General features: G+C 26.9%; 1 protein-coding gene across 1 annotated transcript in view; it reads right to left on the bottom strand.

Annotated features, from left to right (window-relative positions):
* Positions 1-387: 387 nt before the first annotated feature.
* The window catches only part of LOC122633059 (neprilysin-like), a 77,756-nt gene continuing 54,572 nt past the window's right edge, over positions 388-23,571 (bottom strand). The window contains exons 7-18 of the mRNA XM_043820548.1: positions 13,077-13,208; positions 12,598-12,696; positions 12,128-12,309; positions 6,295-6,481; positions 5,503-5,679; positions 5,294-5,394; positions 4,989-5,044; positions 4,405-4,691; positions 3,838-3,996; positions 3,697-3,773; positions 2,962-3,376; positions 388-2,711 (exon numbers count right to left, since the gene is read on the bottom strand). Of these exons, the coding sequence (XP_043676483.1) occupies positions 3,277-3,376; positions 3,697-3,773; positions 3,838-3,996; positions 4,405-4,691; positions 4,989-5,044; positions 5,294-5,394; positions 5,503-5,679; positions 6,295-6,481; positions 12,128-12,309; positions 12,598-12,696; positions 13,077-13,208 (1,557 nt within the window). The 3' untranslated portion in view covers positions 388-2,711; positions 2,962-3,276. The remainder of the gene's footprint in view (positions 2,712-2,961; positions 3,377-3,696; positions 3,774-3,837; positions 3,997-4,404; positions 4,692-4,988; positions 5,045-5,293; positions 5,395-5,502; positions 5,680-6,294; positions 6,482-12,127; positions 12,310-12,597; positions 12,697-13,076; positions 13,209-23,571) is intronic.

The following is a 23,571-nucleotide window of genomic DNA, read 5'->3' on the forward strand; positions in this document are numbered from 1 at the left end:
TATATATATATATATATATATATATATATATATATATATATATATATATATATATATATATATATATATATATACGATTTTCTTTAACTACATTTATATTCAAGTAATTGTTTATACCATTAATCATTATTTTAACAAATAAATTCATGTATTATTTGTTGTCACGATTTTTTTTTTTTTTTAATAAAATAAAACATTGATCGATGTGAGAATATTAAAGATTATCATTAATATTAAATTAACCCATAAACATTCAACTAGACTTTTATATAGTAAAAGCAATTTAAATAATAAAAAGAAATGTCACATTTATACTATATACGAAAATATAAAAAATCATCGTACGTCGATGATTCTTTGAATGATATTTTGAGTAAAACACTAATATATAAATCATATTTATTTGCATTATGAGTTATCAGCCATTTATCTTTACAACGGTGTTTCAGTAATGCGAAAACATGCTTTCGATTTGAAGGGTATGTTTGAAGTGGGCCGAATCCCGTGCACGAAAACGAGTTCTACGTATATTTAAAGACGATCGAAATTCTAATGTGTCTTCTATTTATATATATATTTTTCCTTTTGAATTAATTTTCTTTTTTTTTTTTTCTTTTTTGTTGATATTCATTCCTGAACTCGTCGCACGACGATCGGACCGTCGAATTTGTTTAATAAGGAATGCTTAAGAATATCACAGATCGCGATTCTTGCGTCAAAGCGCCAAAAAGTCGCAAAGACACGATTATTTGAAGATAATATACGCGCTTCGCTTCTTGTTCATTTCTAATTTGAATTCTGGCAGAAAAATTATTAAAGAAATATTTTGTTCTCTCGAAAGATTAAATTTTTGTTTACCTGCCCACGATCTAAACGAATCTTTTATTATATCAGCAATCGCATAATCTAATGAGCCAAAAACGAAAAAGCAGGAGCAATTTCACAAGAGCTGTGATGATTGATTGATTGATTGATTGATTGATCAATTATTTATGAATATAGAGGTACACCATCTTTTAGATAATCGATTAAGTATTTTAATAATATGGCGTGTAACATCTTATTATTGAATTCTATTTTTTGCTTTGCTGAAAAAGTGCACGATTTATTTATTTTGTTTTTATCTATGCACCAAGTGCTCAAGAAATATTACTATTATGAAGCCTAATCCTGTTTTCTTTTTTTTTTTTTTTTTTCTTAATATACATATTATATTTATATATAAAGTATGATAGTATAAATTTATATATTCTTTTGAGATACACAGCTTTAAGAAAGATTCTAATTATTCTATCGATTATTGCTAAATACGTGTAAATAAGCATGTATAAAAGATAATAGATAAAAAATGAATTATCTGTGTGTTATGGAAAATACTTTCGATCATCTTTATCGGAGATTTTCTTTGAAAAAATGCAGTTTGTTTTCTTCAAAGGATTCAAACAGTTTTATGCATTCTATAATTGTAGATTATAATTAAATAAATATTTTATCATTAAATAACATTGATGCTTTCATCTTCTTTGACATTTCCAAATGATTTAATTGTTTTTAAGATTGTGCACCTCTAGGTTCATTACTATGATATATCATAAAATGTTTACAGTGGTTTTTTAACTACAATAAACATATAAACCAAGAAGTGAATATTTTAACGCTTTACACAGTATATATTATTTACAATTGATCGTGGACTAATGAAAACGAAGACAATCGGTGCTGGAAAAAAACTAAATTACTTATAGTCTTATAATATCATGCCTAACAGATCTATGGTTTTCAATCTATGATTAAACATGAAATAATTATATCTGAGGATAACTTGTCGACGGCTTTAATGATATACGATCACTTTTAAAACCTCTCAAGAATTCATTTATAGCAATCGCTTTTGCGCAACCAGAAATACTTGGCTCTTTATATGTCAGTGTTTTCCAAACTATTAAAAAATAAATATACCAGATACATCATTAATAAATATAAATTGTTTAATTCTAAATAATACTTGACAGAGATTACGAGACTTATTATGTTTTGAAAACATAATACTTTTAAAATAAACCTTGTCATATATAATTTCTATATAATATTTATCATATATATATATATATATTGAATATACTTATGTAAAATATAAATCTTATAAAGTCATAATTAAAAGAAAAGTTTGAAAAACACTGGCTTATGCAACTATTTTCTCAATTATACGAATATGGCTTAGAGTATGTTCTAATTGAATTTGTTGATTGCCAATTAGAAACATCATTCCTGCATGCCTACAAAATTGCAATCTGAACAAACAAATTAGCTTCTAATTTTCTCATCATTCCTTGCGCGTTAACAATATATACACATACACACTTTCCTTTTTGTACATACATACTTTCATTTCCTCCCCTTTTTCTCCGATTCCCTCTCACCTTCTCTCTCTTTCTCTCTTCCTGTTTCTCACACTCCCTCTCTTATTTTTTTTTTTTTCATTTTATTTCGTATCTCTTTTATCATCATTAAACTTTATTGCTTTCACTATTATAACCTAAAATTCTAAAGCGCCGTAGATAGAGAAATAACATCGATGGCATTTTAAACAGCTTTAATACGACAAGACGTATCGCCGTTTGTTACGTACTAAACAAGCTTATCGATCCATCGTATCGATCATTCCATCGATCTTGAAAATTTCGTCAAAGATATCTCTTTATGCTTTTCGGCTGAAATAATTATTATTATTATTAATAATATTTGTCAAATTATAACACGTTTGAATGATATACATATTACTGTATGTGAAAGACAAATTTTTGCGGGAAATTTGAAAACAAAAAAATATCTGAAGTTGCAGCAAACAAAATGACGATATACGTGTGCTATTCGAAATTGATTAATAATAATTAAAAAGCATCATCATTATTATCTCTTTTGCCAATTAATGTGTAATATTATAATAGAAACAATACTCACCTTGAATCGATGGATTTCAACGAAGGAACAATTTGACGATTCTCAAAAGTATAAAGAAAAAAAAAGACGAACTACTTTTTGCCAAGAAAGCTTCTCTCCTCAAAAGCTTTTGTTTTTTTCTTGTGTTTCGTTTCTTTTCTTTTTCCTTTCCTTTTCTCTGTTTTTTTTTTTTTTTTTTTTTTTTTTTTTTTTTTAAATTATTATACCAAACGATGTGGGTCTTTTGAAAAAAGGCGCGCTTTATTGAGCCGAGTCCATACCGCTGACATAATCTCATAATTATCATGGCGTCCGACCGTTTTTTATGCCCGATTGTCACCAAGTAGTGCATTTACTCACAGGATTCATTTTAGCTCCAATCGGACAACGAAATGCTTCCGCGAATGCTTGTGAGTTCATCATTATACCATTGACCCTGAAAATAAGAGTTATTCATTAACAATCAGGTATTTAACGAGTTACTTTTTTCTTTTTTGTAAACTAACTTTTCTATTGTGTCTGAATAAAAATTATATGATAATACATTTCTTTAATTAATATTTGGATCGGACAATAAGTTATCCGATTGAAATTTGTAATATTTTATATTTAAATAACAAACACTATATTCAATATATTTTACTAATAAATCTGAATGTTACTTACTGGTCAATGCTACATAAAAAAAAAAAGAAATAAAGTAAAATAACAAAAAAAATAATTAAAAAAAGGAAAGAAAAAAAATAGAAAAAGTACCTTTCAGGTTGAGGAGTATGATAATCGAGTTCAACAGAGAGGATATAGGCCTCGGCAGTCATGTTAGAACAATATGTCTGTAAAAATAGGATTCATGTAAGTTTCAAGTTTTTAATTTTTAATTATTATTTATCAACGAACCTGGGCGGCGCTTATGAAAAAAAGTTGACTAGGTCGAAGTCCTTCCAATCCAGGTAGACTTCGATCCTTTCCATTGGTTAATGAATGCCAAGTTTTATGAGATATTTGCAAGGCCCCAATATCAGCAACATTTTCATTCCTTGTTACATTCCAATCAAACTAAAGAAAACAAACATTGTTCTATTTTCATTTGTGTGAAAGTTAATGTGAAAGTACATAAACGATAATATATGTATATATCTATTAAATATTAATAACTAATAACATTTTATATATATATATATATATATATTGTGTAATATAAATAATAATTCTATTTTATGATTGTATACGATATTAACTTCTTATATCTTAAAAAATCGTTTATACAATTTTACCATTATTTATTTATTAACATAATTTATTAAATTATATTACTAAAAATAAGAAAATGTCAAATTTTTAATGCAATATATTCTGTATAATATTATATTCATATTAGAAGATAATTTTAGCATAATAAGTTAATATACCTATATACAGTTTCCTATTTTACATAAAATAAACAAAAATATAAAACACCGATACCTGAACAGCAACGTCGTTTCCATAAAACTGAACTTTGCGCCAAAAACTTCTAGCATAAAGCTTAGCGACACACTCGATCCTAGCTTCGAGTCGTTTCCAAGATTCTGTAGTGATCCATAACCATTGATCGACGTTTAGATCAGGATCGAGAGGCAAGCGACGACGATGGAGATCGAAAGCATGAAGTATTTCATGGGCGATTACTGATCCAAGAGTTGCGTGAGCAGCATAAGCTGGGCCACCATCCCAAGACCATGCCCAAGAAGTCATCATAGCCAAAGGTATTCCTTGAATAAACAAAATAAAATCAATATTTTATAATAGATCGTTTTTCTTTTTTTTTTGCATTGTGATAAGAGTTTTTAATATTTTATATATAAAAATATGTATATTTTTTTATTGAAAATGTTACCATTAGTTATTAGTCAATTAAATACTATATCATTGAATTACAATTTAGATAACATAATTATTTAAATTTTTCGTTGTTTATTTAGACATAAAATATTTGAATGAACATAAAGAAATCGAAATTTGTATAGTAAATTCTCCTCTTTGTAGTATTTAATTTTTTAACGACTTACCAATCGTATTCGTTGACGATTCGTAATAAGCATTCACTGTATAGGGATGACGACGTCTGTGAAAATTTGATATCATTTTCTTTTTTTTATTTCAGACATCTAATTTTATACCTAAGTGTAAAATATAAAAAAGGAAAATCCCTTTAAAGTTTTGTGTGTGTGTGTGTGTGTGTGTGTGTATTGTGTGAAGTATCTACCATATCAATTACATATGTTTAGAGCTTAGGTTTCAGCACATAAACGAAAACTCGATTAACAGAACATAGAGATATAAATGAATTATTAATAAATAAAAACTTTCTTACTTTTCAGTGACATTTCTTCGTAAAACTTTTTCATCAACGGTACGAATTTGTCTGAATCTTCGTAGTACCGTAAAGAAAAAGTTGTCAGGATCGATCACAACCTAAAGTAAAAAAAAAAAAAAAGAAAAATAAAAGGGAAAAGAAAAAGTAATTAAATGCTATTCGAACGTGAAATAAAAATAATCCTTTAAAAATAACGTGATCCTTACCTCAGCCATATCACGAGCCAATAATGTGTCGTTGTTAAAACCAGGCCACACGTGAAATCTTCCTTGCAACGTTCTAAGTTTAAGTAATGCTTGCGTTCTCGTTTCTTCATCGAGCCAAGATTTTACTAAAATTCGTTCTGCGACAGTTTCCTTAACTCTTTCGAATAATCCACCAACCTATCGAATCCATGAAAAAAATTTGAATCCATGAAATACATTCTAATCATTGATAATGGTTAAGAAATAAGGACAATCACAATTTTAAGCTTTAAAAATGCAATTGATAATATTTTTATGACCTTCTGTTTCTTTTTCGTTTTCAATAATAGAATTAGAAATTATGTGGAGCAAAAGTTAAATATATTCAATTAAATATTAGAAGTAATTTTTCTCAAAAAAGAATTATTAAAGAGTTCAATTCGAATTATCTTAAATAATTAATTTGTTTTTACTTTAAATAAATTATATTGTTTAATTAGAAATATTAGGCAATCGGAGATAAAATGTTTAGAATATTTTTGTATATAAATTAAAGCAAGGACAATGAAAGTTGAAATTAAGATTAGATCCAAAATTATTAGAATTAGATAAAGTTAATTTAAAATTGTAGTAATTAAATTAACTTAATATACGTATATTCTAATGCATATAATACTCGTTTTAAAGGCTCACATCCGGTATAACGTAATCGAGTTTATATTCGACAGAAATAGCACTTGAAATTCTGCATTAGTTCTAATTAAGATTGAGAAGAGAATGAAAATATAATAGAAATCGAATAAACGATCTTACTCTATTCCCTAAGGTCTCCAAATATTCTGAACTGTATTGCTGAACATATAGAGCACCAACAATCTCTCCAAAAATATTCTTCGTTAATTTATAACAGGAATTGTCCCAATCCTTACTGGCAGTCACATTTACGATATCGTGCAAAGTATCAGCAGCGTAAAGCAGCAACAATCCATTGTATATAATCCTTTAAAATAAAAATAAATTAATGTCACAGTGATTAGAAATCTTAAATATTATAAAGTCAATATTTATTCTATGTAAAATATCGAGAAATAGTTAATCGAATAATTATAAACAAATTGACCATAAATATTTCTGTTTTAAATTGCAATAATCTTTTTGTATTGAAAAATGAAATATCAACTTGTAACTTAATATCTGATTCATCCTATGGAGTTTAAGATTTTTTTCTAAATCAATGCAATAATGTATAATTATTTTTTGTATTAAATAAGTATTTATGTGATTAATAATTCAAAAGAAAAAGTAAACAAATCACGTAATGAATGATTATAAAATAATTTTTCATTGATGAAATTATTTTATTTTTACTATCATTGACAAATATGCAACGTGTTTATAAAAGTAAAGAGAGTTTATAGCAGCAAAATCATGATCAATAATTTGAGAAGAAAATGAGCTCTGTGCATCTATAATCTTCATTAGGCATTAGAGGCGTGTAACATTGTCAGTGACGATATTTCATCGAAAGGGGATAATAACTTCGACGTCGCAGTAGTGCACAGCTGGTCAGGAAAGCGCGAATGAATTAGTACCATCGATTTTTCCCTTTACTGCGGCATAATTCTTGCGAATACATACAACGTGTTTGTAGGAGAAAGTTAGTCACGTGATACGTTTGATCTCTATAGACCAATGTGTCTTGCACAGATTGAAAAAAAGAAACCATTTTAATTCTTTAATAATACTTAAATTTTAATGAATTGTTTTATTCAAACTTATATATATATATTATATTTATATATTTATAATAATTATTATATATATTATACATTTATAACAAAGTAATATTATTGATTTTTAAAGAATTACAAAAATAGTTTCAATATGTCTCTCATATGCTATTATATATTAATTAATTACTTCAGATTAATAGAAAGTTAGATAATATTAATATTTACAATTGTAAAAAGAGATTAAGATTATATATAGATATATAATAGCTATATAATTTGAGAAAGAAGAGAGAGAGAGAGAGAGAAAGAGAGAAAGACAATGAGATGGAGAGAGTTAGAATGTGACATTTTGCAACAATGTTGACCTTGTTAGCATATATATACACACTTTGTGGAATGCATAGTCGAGTGATTATCGTATAAGCAGTTACGTTTGGCTCGCGTTCCTAAATGTCGACACTATGTGCATTGTATATGTCTCTTTAGCCGTAGAAAATGATCCTCGACTGCTAGAGAACAACATTATTATTTCTACTCAAACGTATTCGCTAACATTTGATTCTTATTTGTTAACTTAAGTAATAAAAATCTGTACAAATTTGATTTCCCGATTATTTCTTATTTTATCTCGTTTAGAATTGTTTTGAATTGTTTACTGATTGATCACAAAATCTTGTTTATTCAAACGAAATTTATGTAAAATTATATATTTATTATTCCTAATTGATATATAAAATGATAAAATTTTTATCAAAAAGAAATAAAAAGACATAGCCAAGATAATCCTAATAAATAGCAAACAACGAAAAATTATTTATATTATAATTTCAAATATATTTTTTAAATCATTTAAAATATTAATCGTTTATTTATAACAAGATAATTGAATGTATCGATGTACTGATCATTTTATGAACATGAAATAATTCCATTTTATTTATTTACTTATTTTTATTTATATTCATATCTATTTTTATTTATTAAGAAATACGGAGTATTTATTTTGTCAAATTTTTCTTCACGTTCACGTCTTTTCTTTTTCATTCAATACGAGTTTCAAAGAATTTCCAGATTCCGATCAAAAGAAGAAGGCATTGGCACGCGTCGACGATTATTTTCGCTTCGGTTCGCTTTCGGCCAAAGCTTTCGATAGCTCCTTGAGTTATTTCGTGAGAAAGAACGAAATTTCCAGTAGAATTTTTATTCAACGCTTTGATCGAGAGAACGTAATCTGGTTTTTAAGACATAATCGTGAAAGACGTTTTCCTACTTTTTCCTTTCTCTTTTTCTTTTTCTTCAAAAATTTTTCCTTTCTTCAACTTCCCAGTCATAAATCTTTGATATTCCCTAAAATATTCCATGGAAAAATTCAAGGAAATAAAACTTTTTTTAAATTCTTCCAACATTTTTCTTTTTATTATTTTTTTAACTTTGTAAAAGTACGATAAAATAGATACTATTTAGATATTGTGTGTGTCTATGTAATGGTAGATTAGAGAGTAAACATTTTGGAATTATTTTGATAAAGAAAATTTACAATTATTTCGAAACACAATACTTATTAAATTATTAAGTAATATCTAATCAATTAGATTAGAATACTATTTGAAATCATATATAAACCTAGCAACATGTATAAATCCTCATAGAATTTTAAAAAATTTTTATACAATAATTATCGATATATGATTAAAAATATAATAATGATTGATTTGTTTGCAAATTAATAAGAATCTTGAATATCGATTATTGCATAATGAATGCAAACAAATACCAATAATTCTATACATTTTTTTCTAAGCAATATAGGTATATAGACATTCAAGGATTCAAGAAAAATGCATTGCACGAAGACCTTTAATTATTTTCTTTTGAAATCTCTGAAACAATCTATGCAAATGGTACAAAAAGGAGAGAAAAATTTGCAATCAATTATTCTTATTTTTTCTCTCCTTCTCTCTGTCTTTCTTTCTTTCTTTCTTTCTTTTTCTCTCTCACAATTTTTCTACTTTTCTACCACCAATATGTATTCAATAACGGCACCTCTCATTCTCGTTTTTCTTTCTTTCTTTCTTTCCTTTTTTCTTCTTTTATTTATTTTTTTTTTTCCATGAAACGAGGCTAACGAAGGAGAATATCGTGAAATTAAATTAGTACCAATAAGCACAATTGTGCTTTATTTTATTATACATATATGTATAAGTATATTGTCAATATTGTATAATGCATTCCCTTTTGCATTTTTTCAATCGCATTGTTAAAGCAAACAGTATACGTTCAATTCGCAAATAATCGAACTGTACTATAGAACGATTATACACAACATCTCTAATAATAAGGATTTTAATATTTTTATTGTCGTCACAATGATTAACCCATAAATACATATAACTGGAATTAAAATATATCAATGTTTATCATCATAATAAACGCAGAACGTAACATACGTGCAATAATTTGAATTGACGTAATATTTCCATGATCTTTTTACTGAATTAATATATTTTTTTTATATCTAAAAATTTCTAAAAGAAAATAAAGTTTATAAAATAAAGTATCGTAACGAGACATTATTTTAAAATTGATGTATCTAATCTGATGTCATTTTGATTTTTTTTTTTTTTTTATTAAAAAAAAAATGTAAATTTTCGTAGAACGTTATTTAAAATTTTATGAAATTATGGACCATCGTAAAACATCGGCGATAAAATCGAGATATATTTTCGTACTTTTAATCGATCGATTTAAACATTTTAGATAAAGAAAAGAAAACAAAAAACGAAACATACTTTATCAATAGTTAGTAATATATTTTCGTTTGGAAAAGAAGTATGAGAATGATTATTCGACCTTACGAAGCCTTAGCAAACTTCTTCCCCATAGTTAATTAATCGTTTAACCACAAAATTCCCAGTGGCTTTCGCGCTACACTGATCTTGTCTTCCTGTCGCGAGCAGAAGGTAAATTAAACATCAGATGAAGGTGGAGACAATTTATCTTCCTATCGTATGAGATTAAGAAACTAATTACCATGCGTGATGTCGTAAAATTTAACCAAGAGATAAGATCATTATCTTATTTTTATGTAATAATTATGATCATGTCAAATGTATTTTTTCATTAATAAAATTCACCTTAGTTTCTTTCAATGAACGCATTTGTATGTAAGTTACAAAGGAAAGCTTAATTATTAAAAATATTTTAATATTTAATTTATCTTCATATCCCATTCATAAAGAATTAAAAGAAAATTGGATTTTTTAAAAATAATTTATATAAAGTTCGATCTATTTAAAATAATATAAAAGATATAAAAGGATAATATATTAAATAATTTAAATGCAGATAGAACGAAGATAAATTCAAAAATAAATTCTTTTTTTTTTATTCTATATTCTTAATGAAACAAAATGTAATTACGTTTGCAAATAAAAAAATAAAAATAATTTAATTCGTTCTATCTAATCCATTGTACGCATACATGTATAGATATATAACAGTACATATATATTTATATAAAACGAACATGGCTATACGATTAATCTCACTTCGGTGGTTCGAATTTAATATCGAATGCATTAAGGAATTTAATGTTGCGGAAGAATAAAAGAAAATCCGATTCGTCTGAATAGTTGAAAAAAGATTTTGCAAGAGGGTTCGGACGTGCTTCTTGTACGATTCACACCATAAATTAGCTTTCAACGTGGCATGGATCGTACACAAGCATCGTAAGGGAAACGGTAATCCGAAGAAATCCCGATATATTAGTGATTTCCCGAGGAAATCCATTCAGGCGTTTCTTTATCGAACGAACCATTCGTTTCGTTTCTTTGAAAGTTGTTGAAATTCATTTTCTTCGTATCTTATCTCTTTTTAATTAAATTAGAAATATTTAAGAAAAGAAATTTAATTATATATATATATATATATATATATATATATATATATACATATATATATATACATCTTTTCTTAAATATTTAATCATATAATTAAACATTGTTAGGAATTAGATGGGACACCGTGTATATTTACGACTTTGATCCAAGAAAACTTTGTTGTTTTATAGTCTGTTTTCAAAACGGAAATAAAGATATGAGTTATAGTTGCACAATTATGAACTACTCGATATACATACATATATGTACTTACATATTACCTATGTACATTTAGAATCCAGTATATGAAACTTTACGAAACTTTGATGGTCGAAACGATCATAGAATGAATAATTTAACCTATTACTCTCTATTGGCTACGGTATATTACGTGAAAAGTTTTTTGGCTATATGCTAGGGGAGATTTTCGACAAGTATAATCAAGGGCATTCAATTTCGCTTGTTATTATTTCTCATTATCACGCTATATAGTATGTTATTTTGCATAATTCCTAACAAAGATCGATCCAGCATCGTCCTGAATATTCCGGAATATTTTCGGAAATTGATGATATCATATTAATTAATCGTTATCTAATCAACTATCACTTTTTAAATCAATCAACTTTGTATTAAAATCATTTTTGCAAAATTTCTTCATAAATTTATTGTTTTATTTTGATCCTGCTGTTATAAAAACCTCTGTTAAATCATTCTCAAAAACTAAGTTGCATAAGTTATCTCTCTAAATAAAATATGTATGAAAATGAACAATGTGATATATTGATATTTATTATATTTGCGAAACGTAAATTTTGAAAATTAAATAATCGAAGTATTCTTATTATTGTTATTATTATTATTGTAAATTGTATACTTATATATGTATACTAAATAATAATAATAATAACAATATATACATATATATTCATTCATGAAATTAATTCATATGTATCTATACGTGTCGACTTTAAATTTATTGATAAAAAAAAAGTCTAATTTAAAATTAATAAATTGAGTTATATATATGCTCACCGTCTCGAAAATCTGTTGAGTAATTTTCCAAGGCTACGGAAATAACGAGGTGCAGTGACGTAAACGTAGATCATCTGATCGTCTGTGTTAAATCGTCGATCACGATCCAGCGTTTTGTTGCGATTGAATAAATCGGCAGTGGCAGCGCCTAACGTGGCATTCAACAGCGTCCCCCACCTTATCTAACCGAGGATCGGCAAATCATATCAAATTTATCATTTTTATTCCAAAATTATATCACTTATATATATATGTACGTATAAAAGAGAAATCGTAATAAAAATAAATCGTATTAAAATAAATCGTATTAATATAAATTATATCCAAAATAAGTCATATGAAATTGAATCATTCGGATTCGAATACGTTTAAGTAAATTTGCTAAAAAATAATTTTAAAAAAATAAATAAATAAAGAATGAAAAAAAATAAAATTATTTCTAGTTGAAACGTATCAATCTCTATACTCACATAACCAAAGCTTTCTTGAAGATAAGTCATGTTGAAAGGAACGTAAACTCTTTGATCGACGTCCACCCAATTGTACAGATCCTTGTGCTTCGGATAAATCTAGATTGAAATTGAAAAAAATATGAAATAAAGATCGATAAGATTTCTATATATTGTTAGATACATGTATATATTCCTAAATATATAATGTATTTAATTTTATTCTTGATGTGTGTGTGTGTGTGTGTGTATGTCTATCAATTTGATATATACTTATATCATTGAATACATATGTATATCCTCTCTTATTAAATATATATTTTACTTTATTTTGAAATATATTTATGAATTTGTATAAATTGTGTTAAACGCATATACATATTATACAAATAAACATTTTATTTTATCCATTAAACGCAATCGTGTATTGTGAAAAGATATAATAAAAAATAATTAAAATTGTAAAATTCGGAAGAACCATCTAATATATTGATACTAACCTTATTGAGTGACAAGCAAAATTGCAACAACAAATCCTTCTCAGAGGAACGTTCTTTAGGACTCATCGTCTTTGGCAGCATTCCTTCAACGATCTTCTGAAGTCTGCGGGATCTTCGTTCCTCTCTCTTACTCTGTCAAGCAAAAATGATGACTTTCTTAGTAGATCTCATGGGAATAAAAAGAGAGAGATTTCTGGTGAAGAAAATCTCGAAAATCTCTTCTCAAATCCCAAATGGTGATCGAAAGTTCAGGATAACTCATGCTCGATGGTTAACTTCTCTAAAGTACGTCGAAAATCGATATATTTGTTCACTATATATACACATACACACGCACGCACATACGCATGTAAACATTAACGACGAGTTAAAAAAAATTGTTATCGAACAAACTGAACCTGAATAAATTCTATTTTTCTTTTAAATACGTCTTAAAATCGTTCGCTTAAATAAATATAGAAACAAAAGTATGTGTAAGTCGAATATACTTATATATATATACACACACACACATATATATATATATATATATATATATATATTATATATATATATATACGTAGATTGAGCCAGAAAAGAAATATCGAACGAATTCTAAACAAGCGTTCTTTTCTTTGTCTTTCAAATATACGATTCGATTATTAAAAATTGTTGTAATTGTTAGTTTAAATAATTACAGATACGAAAATGTCCGCAAATGAAACATATGCCTATACGATAAATCGTAGAAATAATTATTAAACGTATTAAATGAGTTCCCTTTTGAAAATGAAATTCATTAAAATTGTTAATTTAAGTAATAGTAAACGAACGAAATATAAAACTAAATATAAAGTGAAATAAAGTAATATACGAGAAAATATACCTGGACTTTGTTACTTCTATGATCAGCTTTCTAAAATTATTCCTTCTTAATGTACAATAATTATTACGCAAATAAGAAACTACGTCTCTCATATTTACGGAGTACTTTATAAACCGACGTTCGTATTAGGACTGAGGACTTTCCAACACGAATGACGCATATACGTTCTTGAAAAATAACAAACCGAACAGAGACCGAATGAAAACATAAACAAAAAAGGAACGAAACTAAGGATGTAAATAGTATCGTTACGTCCTTTCTTTCTTTGCTGTTTGTTTTTCTTTCTTTCTCTCTCTCTCTCTCTCTCTCTCTCTCTCTCTCTCTCTCTCTCTCTCTCTCTTCCTTTCTCCCTCTTAAAATACAAACGAATATAATTAAATTTTAACTACGTAGTATATACTTTTCTGCATCGAAAATGCGAAGCATGATAATACACGAATTATTATTTCAAATAATATTGTTAAATTTTCTTCACAAAAGTGGTAACATAATTAAACAAGAACGATGTACTCTATTTAAGAAATTAATAATATAATTTTTATTATAGGGATCAATGTAATTAAAAAATATGTTCGTATTCATGATATATAATAAAAATAGTTACACATATATATATGTGTGTGCGTGTGTATATATAAATAAAGCAACTGTATCCTTATTTATTTCTTTTTCATCTTCTTTTCTTGATCCTTTCAAAAATAACTTTAACTCGATGTCGAACGATCGTGAAACATTTACGGATGGTTTGGATAATTGAACCAATCGAACGAATTTCTATGAAGTCCGACGTCTTCGAACTTTAAAAGCTTTCATAAAACCAAACTAATCGTGAAATCAGGTGAATTCGAATTTTTCGCTTTGAGGGTTCTCTTTAAGAGACGATATTCAACGATCAATGACATCACGAACGTTGAGAAAGATTTAAGTAACATTTCACGAGATTTTCATGTCTCGTTTACTTATATATTTATTTTTATAAATCATTCGATAGAGATTTTACTTCGATTTCTTTTCATCGTCTGTATATTAATAAAAATTGTAAACATTTCAACAGATTAAAATCACATTTTTTGTTTTATTTTCTTGATCGTTAAATCGTTCATTGATCATTCGATCAAGCTTCTTTCGATTTCTTTACAAAGTTCTCATTTTCTATCGAATCTTTTGTATGTACTCCTACGTCTCTTTTCTTTGGTAAATAAAGCAAATCGTTGGGATAGCTTTCTCTTTCTCTTTCTCTTTCTCTCTCTCTCTCTCTTCTTTTCGCTTTTTCTCTTTCTCCTCATTCTGAAGTGCCATCGAGCTTCGAATGGTATGGTAACTAAAGCAATATCCGCTAGTTCGTGGTTTATTCGAGACGAACGAGAGGAGCACGCGAGGAATAGGACAAAAATAAAGGAGATAAAGATAGAAAGAGATAGGAAGTGAATTTGTCACCGACGAACGAATATTGAGTGGAGTAAGAAAAAAAAAGGAAAAAAAAGGGAGAAAAAAAATTAAATATGAGAGGAGGAAACGTAGTCGAAGAAATCATTTGGAAATGGTTCTCCAAGACGATCAAAATCGTTTGCAATTGCTATCCTTGATTTTCACAGGAACGAGAAAGAAAAGAAATGAATTTTATTTTATTGAAATAGAGAAAATCCATTGGGACGAATAATAACGAAGCTATATATGTGTATGTGTGTGTGTATATATATAGAAGAATACATACATATAAATGAGAAATATGAAATAAAATCTTTTGTAGTTAGTATGGTAATTTTTCTTATTTCTATACAAATTAATTATACATCGTTTAAGTATACGTTTTATACGTGTGAAGATTTATAATAATTAAAACTAAAACAATTTTCTTTTTAAGAAAGTTCATATTTATTTTTTCTTTCTTTTTTTTATCCATTCCAATGTCGACTGCGACAGTATTTATTTTCAATATTTTTTAAAATTATTTCATTCATACATTTAGTTCTAAACTAAAGACAATAATACATCTATGATTTGTTTCTTTTTTTTTTTTCAAGAAAATAATATACATATTAAAAAATATACTTTAACGAATATATAGAAACATGTTGAAAGTATTTTACGTATATATTTTTTATCTTAAAATGAAATCTTAAGCTATTTTTATATTACGAAATATAAAATAATATGATGTATTCAACATACGAATAAATTGGATTTTTCAAATAGAGTGATATTTAAAAAAAAAATAAAAAATAAAAGATCGTACCACCACTTCCGATTGAAATCAGGATGAAAAAAAGAAATGAAAAGAATTGGATTCGAATGTCGAAGAATAGAGAGCCTGCAAGAAGTAAACGCGATCGTAAAATACTTTTTACGATTAAGTCGCGCGTATCTCGGCTGGAAAGGTGTTATTTCAACGACGAATAAAATGCCTCCCTCGGCGGTACTGCGAGAACCACCGAGAGGAATAATACTGACCCTTTCTGAACAAAAAGGATAGAAAGAGAAATATAAAGAGAGGGAGAAAGGATTTCAGCGTTATCCTTCGAATCAATTCGATTCTCTCTTCGAAACGTTTCTTCCTACGAATAAATCATTCTAGAAAATGTTGAAACAGTTATTCTGAAATTATTGTAAAAATCATACTGAAGAGCCATTATTATGTATATATATATATATATATTATTGATTTCCTCTAAGATTAAAATTTAGTATTATTAATAATAATTATCTATTTCGAAAAGTAATATTCATATAATAATAATATTCTCTTTTATTGTCGGATTAAATAACAAATATTTATAACGAGTATAAAGATAAAGATGAGGTACATTTTTTTGTTTTTTAAGTAATTCTTATTTTTCAAATTTTTCAATTATATTTATACAATGAAGTGTTATGTCGAAATAAAAAAAAATATTTATAAATAATAATTAAATTAGAAGTGAAGTTTAATTTTTCATACGAGAAATATATTCTTCTTTATTTTTCAAACAAAAGAAAATATTAATAACAAATATATAAAAATAAAAAAATGAAATACCACGTCGAAAAAAAAACGTCCTTTTATCTATTTCAGATTACTTTCGTAAATGAATGTGTACCATCAGTATATATAAAACACTGTATGAACGAGAGAAAAAGAAAGATGAAAAAAGATAGAAAAAGAAATAGAAAGAGACAAAGAACATCGATTACATTCCAGTTATAGTCCTTTAGGCGAAACGAAACGTATCTCGAGGCTTAACCAAAATGCTACCGAGCATGCAAACGAGTTAAGCGGAGAAATCAATTCGATTTGTCCTTAACGCTCTACTACATCTTCTATCTTTCTCTCTTTCTCTTTCGTTTTCTCTAATCTATCTATCTCCTTGTCGACGCTTCTTCTCCTATCGCCTTTTGATGTCGGAATAGACCGAGAGTCTCGGTTAATTAAACTCTTCAGATAAAATAAGTCCTTCCAATCTCTCATTAAATTTATATGTAGTGTATCAAAGTGTTACGAAAACGATGAATTTGAAATAATATTAAATAAACAAAGTTTTTATAAAGATCAGATCTATAAGAAAAATATTATTAGTTTAAGTATAAATCCTAATAAGCGTTTGTAATTTTTGAACTAATATAAAAGTGCACTGTCTTTAAAACTATAATTTGTCACTTGTAAATAATATGAAACTTTTAAGATCTTTTCAATTTGCAAATCTACATTTTTAAATTTGTAGTTTTATTAAAACGTGAAAACTAAATTCACAGGAAATATAAAAAATTGTATAAAAAGCCTATAGATAGCGTAACGTTAAAATAAATTTGTTATTTAATGATATCGTTCGTTTATATTATTTTAAAATATTTTTATCTCATTAATTAAAAACATCGATTTATATTATTACTACTTTTTAAAGTGTTATACCCTAATGGATTAATGAAATAACTAGGATTTCTTTTGATCAATTTTTGTTACAATTTCTTATTTCTTTATTTCGATTGGTATCGCAAAATTCAATTGCACACTATTTTTGCACGCCACGTATATAGTTTCTACCACCGTTCGTTTAGTAAATTACATCGATTGATTTATAGTCTAATCCTGTGGTCTCCTCCTAATCCTTAGATTGGACAAATTTGTCGCTATACTTCCGATCGATTTTTACAATTTTATTAAGAGATACTTTTTCGTTCTTGTGTAATCTAATTCTTTAAAAATAAAAAAAATTTATCATTCGCGAAATATTTATATAGAATTTAATCAAAAATTATTCAGTATTTATAAAGAGTTTATCATTTCAAATAAAACCATGTACTTTCCAAAGTAAATGACATCATTTTTCAATATCATTCATTATAAACAATTCGTACATTGAATCATATTAATTTCAAATATTAAGTTTATATACAGTTTCAAGTATGTAATAATGAAGATAACTTTGAGTCATGTTCCCCATCATACAACAGAATTCATGACTATGAACGTTATAAATAAGCTAGTATCACGAGAAAGAGAGAGACTCTTTGTTACGAACGTCGTTTCCAACGACGTCGATATAACGTTTTTGTCAAGGTAAGCATTATTATTTTGAGATGTCACCGAGTTGGTGGTTAATTAACGTCAGTAAGAAACGATCTTGACGAATCACTAGTCTTGTACTATCGTTTCCGTTGGAAATTAATTGCTTCGAAAAACGAAAAAGAAAGAGATCACTATAGAAGATAGTGACAAGCAATTTATGTGAATATGACATCCAATTTTTTTTCTTTCTCTGTCAAATTTTTCTTAGAATCTCCTAATTATCATACTTTGTAAAATTGACAAAAAAAAAAATTAATTCGTATAATTTTTCAATGACTTTTACCGAAACAAAATTGATTTGTTTCGTTTAATTTAAAAATCGTTTATTTAAATTTATTCTGTTTCGTGTAAATTTTCACAATTAAAGCAGATTATAAGAAAAAGAAATTTAACAAATCATAGCATTTTAATGCCAATAAACATTCATGTGAATTTTTGCTTGCAAATATCTATAAGAAAAGTTGAATATCAAAAATTCAATTATATAATAATTTTATATATAACATAAATCATCCATTAAAATCTTTATCTTTGATAAAATAATCATAATCATCTATATAATACAATATATACATATACGTATGTATGATTGTATTATATATACGCTCATTGTATTTTCTACTTATTTTTCCTGTGGGTAGAATCGACTACGAATTATCGAAAATAATCGTATGGTTATACAGGATGAAAAAAAAACGATTTCGTACGAGCTTACTCGTACGTCAAAAATCATTTCGCGTACACAAAAGGAAAGCACACATGAGTTCGCTCGATGAGAGAATCGCTTTTTTCATTAAAGCTTTTAACTGACTCATCTATGTATATGTATATGTATATGTATATGTATGCTTTTCTTTATCGTCGTATAGAAACTCGTCGAGACAATTTTACGTTTCAAAGTTTCCTCTTTCACTCGATTTTTTTATCATGTATACAGGGTGTTCTATTTACAGAACTTTCAACATTACAAAAAATTATTCAAATGAGAATAAGACGAGCTCTTCTATTGATTTTAGAATTTGATTGATGAACATTTTTGAAAAAAAGAAAAAAAAAAGAAAAAATATTGATTTTAGAATTTATTTAGTCAAGATTCTAAATATCTTCTAAGAAAAAATTCAAGCAATAAATAAAATTCTTTTTCTATTGTAAAAAATGTTATAAAAGTAATTAAATAGATATATAGAAATGGGACACTTGGTATATCGTAAACTTTTAATATACTTTCAATGTATTAACCATGTTCACGGAAGTATAAAAGTAATATAGTTTGTAGATTTTCGAAACTCGTTTCGCGAGAAGATACGCAAATCGAGCGTAAGCATATCCGTTTGTACGAACGTACATACCTACTTCCGAATTGGAAAGGAAAAATACTCTCAATTCAGAGTTTCGAGCATGTCTCTCCGCCCCTCTTTCTCTCTCGTTGTTATCTACGGATTTTCAAATCGTTTGAACGTTTTCATTGGATATTCTAAGTAATTTCGATAGGGGACTATGTTCACCGGAAATCAAGAAAACTATTGAAACTTAGCGTTGACTAAATATATGCTTTTAGATAAAAGGATAACTTCGTTTATATATACACATATATATCTATAGTATTAATATAAATCAATTTTTAAAACATTTTATTATTTTTTGTTTTAATAAATATTACTTAAAAAATAAATATAATCATTGCCATTCGTAATTTTGTATTGTAATAAAAAATATTTAACATATATATGATGTTATATTTATATCGATAATCATTGATTTAAGAGATTAAAAATTTGCAAGCATTTTAAAAGAAAGCTTCATATCCAGGGAATAAATAATAATCGATAAACTATATATATATATATATATATATATATATATATAAACACACACATACACAACAAACAACACACAACACACACACACCAATAACTAAAAATATTCGATGCATTGGATGCACTTGATGATTTATATTAAGGCTAACATACATTCATATATCACATTCATAAATACATAGATATCTATGTGTGTGTGTGTGTGTGTGTGTGTGTATATATATATATATATATATATTTGAGTTGAGTTGAGAAATGATTTAAAGCAGGTTAGCGTATCTACCAATCGGAAGCTCGATAAATTGACAATGCAAACACTGAACTTAAATCGTGCCACCGTCGGCATATTCCCGAGCTGACCTAGAAAATATCAAGCAATTAACGAACTAATTAACTAACTAACCGTACTATAAATAGGGAAGCAGCGTGATACACATAACGATAGTTCAAGCTAAAGGAATAGAAACCCTGTACGCTTTACTCGAATTATATTACGTGATGGTTTTTCCATAAAATTGTTTGTTTCCCAAATATTTGAAATATCTTGTTAATTAATTTATCTAGGTATTATTAATAATTGAACAATTACAAACAATAAAAGTATTCTTATCACATAATGACACACATTCTTCGAAAGTTTATAGATAATATCTAATTAACGATTAAAAAATAAGGAAAAAGAAAAAATAATATAAATATTCATAATAATGATAAAATAATATATCCGGTATTTGAAAGTTTTACGAAAAATAATATAATAAGGTATATCGAAGTGTTTATTTGAAATTATTTTTTTTTTTATTTAAAAACGTTTTTTCATACGTCCCTCCTTCTCCCTCTATCTCACGCGAAAATTCTTCTTTTCTATTATAAATATTGTCAAGAATATAAAGTAAGTGAAAGATAAGAAAGTAAATGGATTTTGTATTATAAAGATGGCTGTGCATGCATAAACAATGTTACGTCTACTTTTAAACATAAAACGAACGAGGAGAAAAATGAAAGAGGAAAAGAAAAGAAATGAAGGATCTAAGAAATAAGAAGGAGCACGTAAGGATAAAAGCATCGGCCTGTGCGATGTTGAACTTGGGATTTCTGAGCATGAGAAAAAGAAAGAGGGTAGGAGAAAGAAAGAGAGAGAGAGTGGGAGAGAGAGTGGGAGAGAGAGAGAGAGAGAGAGAGAGAGTGACAATAACTTATCACATGCTTTGTTTTCACGGAGAATAGTGATTTCGTTGAGAGATGAAAAATAGCTCACCAAAAGAAAAACTATTGTAAATGGCTTTATTTTTACTTATTTATTCACTACCTTCTTTTTCTAATTGCAACGTATTCCTTGCATTTTTTTTTTTAAAGATTTATCAAAAAGAAATATTTTAAATGATTTAATTTAATTTGATGTAGAAATAATTTTATTACTTATATATCTTTTCTTTTGGATTATTGTAACTGTGATAATGCAAGTAACTTCTATAAATAAACTTTTGTTATTTTATTTTTTTATTTTAGATCATTTGATTAAATCTTTTCTATTTCACAAAAATGAATTTTATCCTTTTATTTATTGTTAGGAATTGTGATTTAATTTTTTTTCTACAGAAAAAATCAGAATAATCATTTATTCTCTCTCTCTCTCTCTCTCTCTCTCTCTCTCTCTCTCTCTCTCTCTCTCTCTCTCTCTCTCTCTCTTCCTCAATTTTGTTTTTATTAATATTAAAAATGATTGTTAATGAATTCGTTTCCCGGAATGTTAAATCAGCTTAATAATTTAAGGAATCGGTCTGCTTTTATTTTCCACATTTTTATTTTATATTACTATTGATATTTCTTTCTTTTTCTCTCTCTTTTTTTTTGAGGTCATAAAACTTAATCTTTTATTTCTCATATATTTTTTTCTGTTTTGCTCTACAATTATTTTTTCTATCAATTCCTTTTTACTTTGTTTTGCATTCATTTTCGAAATTTTATAATTTATTTGCAGACTTTTTTGCAATTTGTAAATATAAACTAGAAAAAATATTTGTTAAATAAAATAAATGAATAGAGATATTTATTAAATAAAATGGAAAAGGAAACGTTAAAAACTTTTGTGTGTCTGTGTATGAATGTGTGTATTTGTTCGTGTTCGTAACTCGAAAGTTTCGATTTGCCGTGTTTTCCAATGGAAACGACGCAAACCGCTTAAATTCATCCCAGTCGCCATCTAGCATGCCAGAATGACTCGTAAATTTTCTAACGCATTTACTTCTTCTGATTATACTATGGAAGCACAGAAAAGCTCGATAACCTGGGTAACCCCCACTCTTACCATCATTCCTTCTCTTTCTCTCTCTCTCTCTCTCTCTCTCTCTCTCTGTTGATCTATTTTATCTGATCTTATATATCCATTATTACATTGATTTAGTATATCTACTTGCATTACATATTCCAATCATTTTCTATTATTATAATATTTACTTAATTATTTTAATCATCTTTATTTTTATTTATTTCTTATCATTTCATTTCTAACTTGAAATTATTTTAATCCAACTTTACCTACAAATGATTTTGTTACTTAATTTCTTTTATCATAAATTTAGTGGAATAAATTTATTCTACTAAATATTAATAATTTTATTTGTAGAAATTAATTACGAAATATCAGAAAAAAGAAAAAAAAATATATAAATATATATATTCACATACACATGTAAGTAATGTACATGTGCATATATAAATAAACTCATCGAAAATTCCAACGAATTTAAACTAATTTAATATTTTATATCATTCTAATATCTATTGAAAAGTACGATACAAAAAGAGCTAATATAAGGGTATATGTATGTAAGTATAGAAAGAAAATAAAATCAAATCTCGACGAATCTCATTTTGTTGAAACGAAGACGAAAGAAGAGTAATGCGAGGGAAGTATTGTAAAATAGGGGAGGGAAGAGAAGAAGTGTATAAAAGCAAGTAGGTATGTACATAGGTTGAATAGATAGGTAGATAGGTAGATAGGTAGGAGGAAAAGGAGGAGGAGAAAAGTGGAAGTTCGAGAAATGGCTGCCGTTTGCGTAGTAGCCTTTACGATCGCTTATTGTTAATGCAGATAGAGAGTTGGTTACGGAACTTACAGATGCGAAACCGCGTCCTCGACGTTGCTTTTGACGTCAAAGAAATATAATAAACATCTTCGCAATCCGCATCTCTTTCATGAAAGTTATATATAGATATATAAATATACAGATACGTAAGAAAATGAGAGAAAAAGCGATAGAGAGAGAG

Source organism: Vespula pensylvanica, chromosome 11 (genome assembly GCF_014466175.1).
Source record: "Vespula pensylvanica isolate Volc-1 chromosome 11, ASM1446617v1, whole genome shotgun sequence".
Classification (NCBI taxonomy): domain Eukaryota; kingdom Metazoa; phylum Arthropoda; class Insecta; order Hymenoptera; family Vespidae; genus Vespula; species Vespula pensylvanica.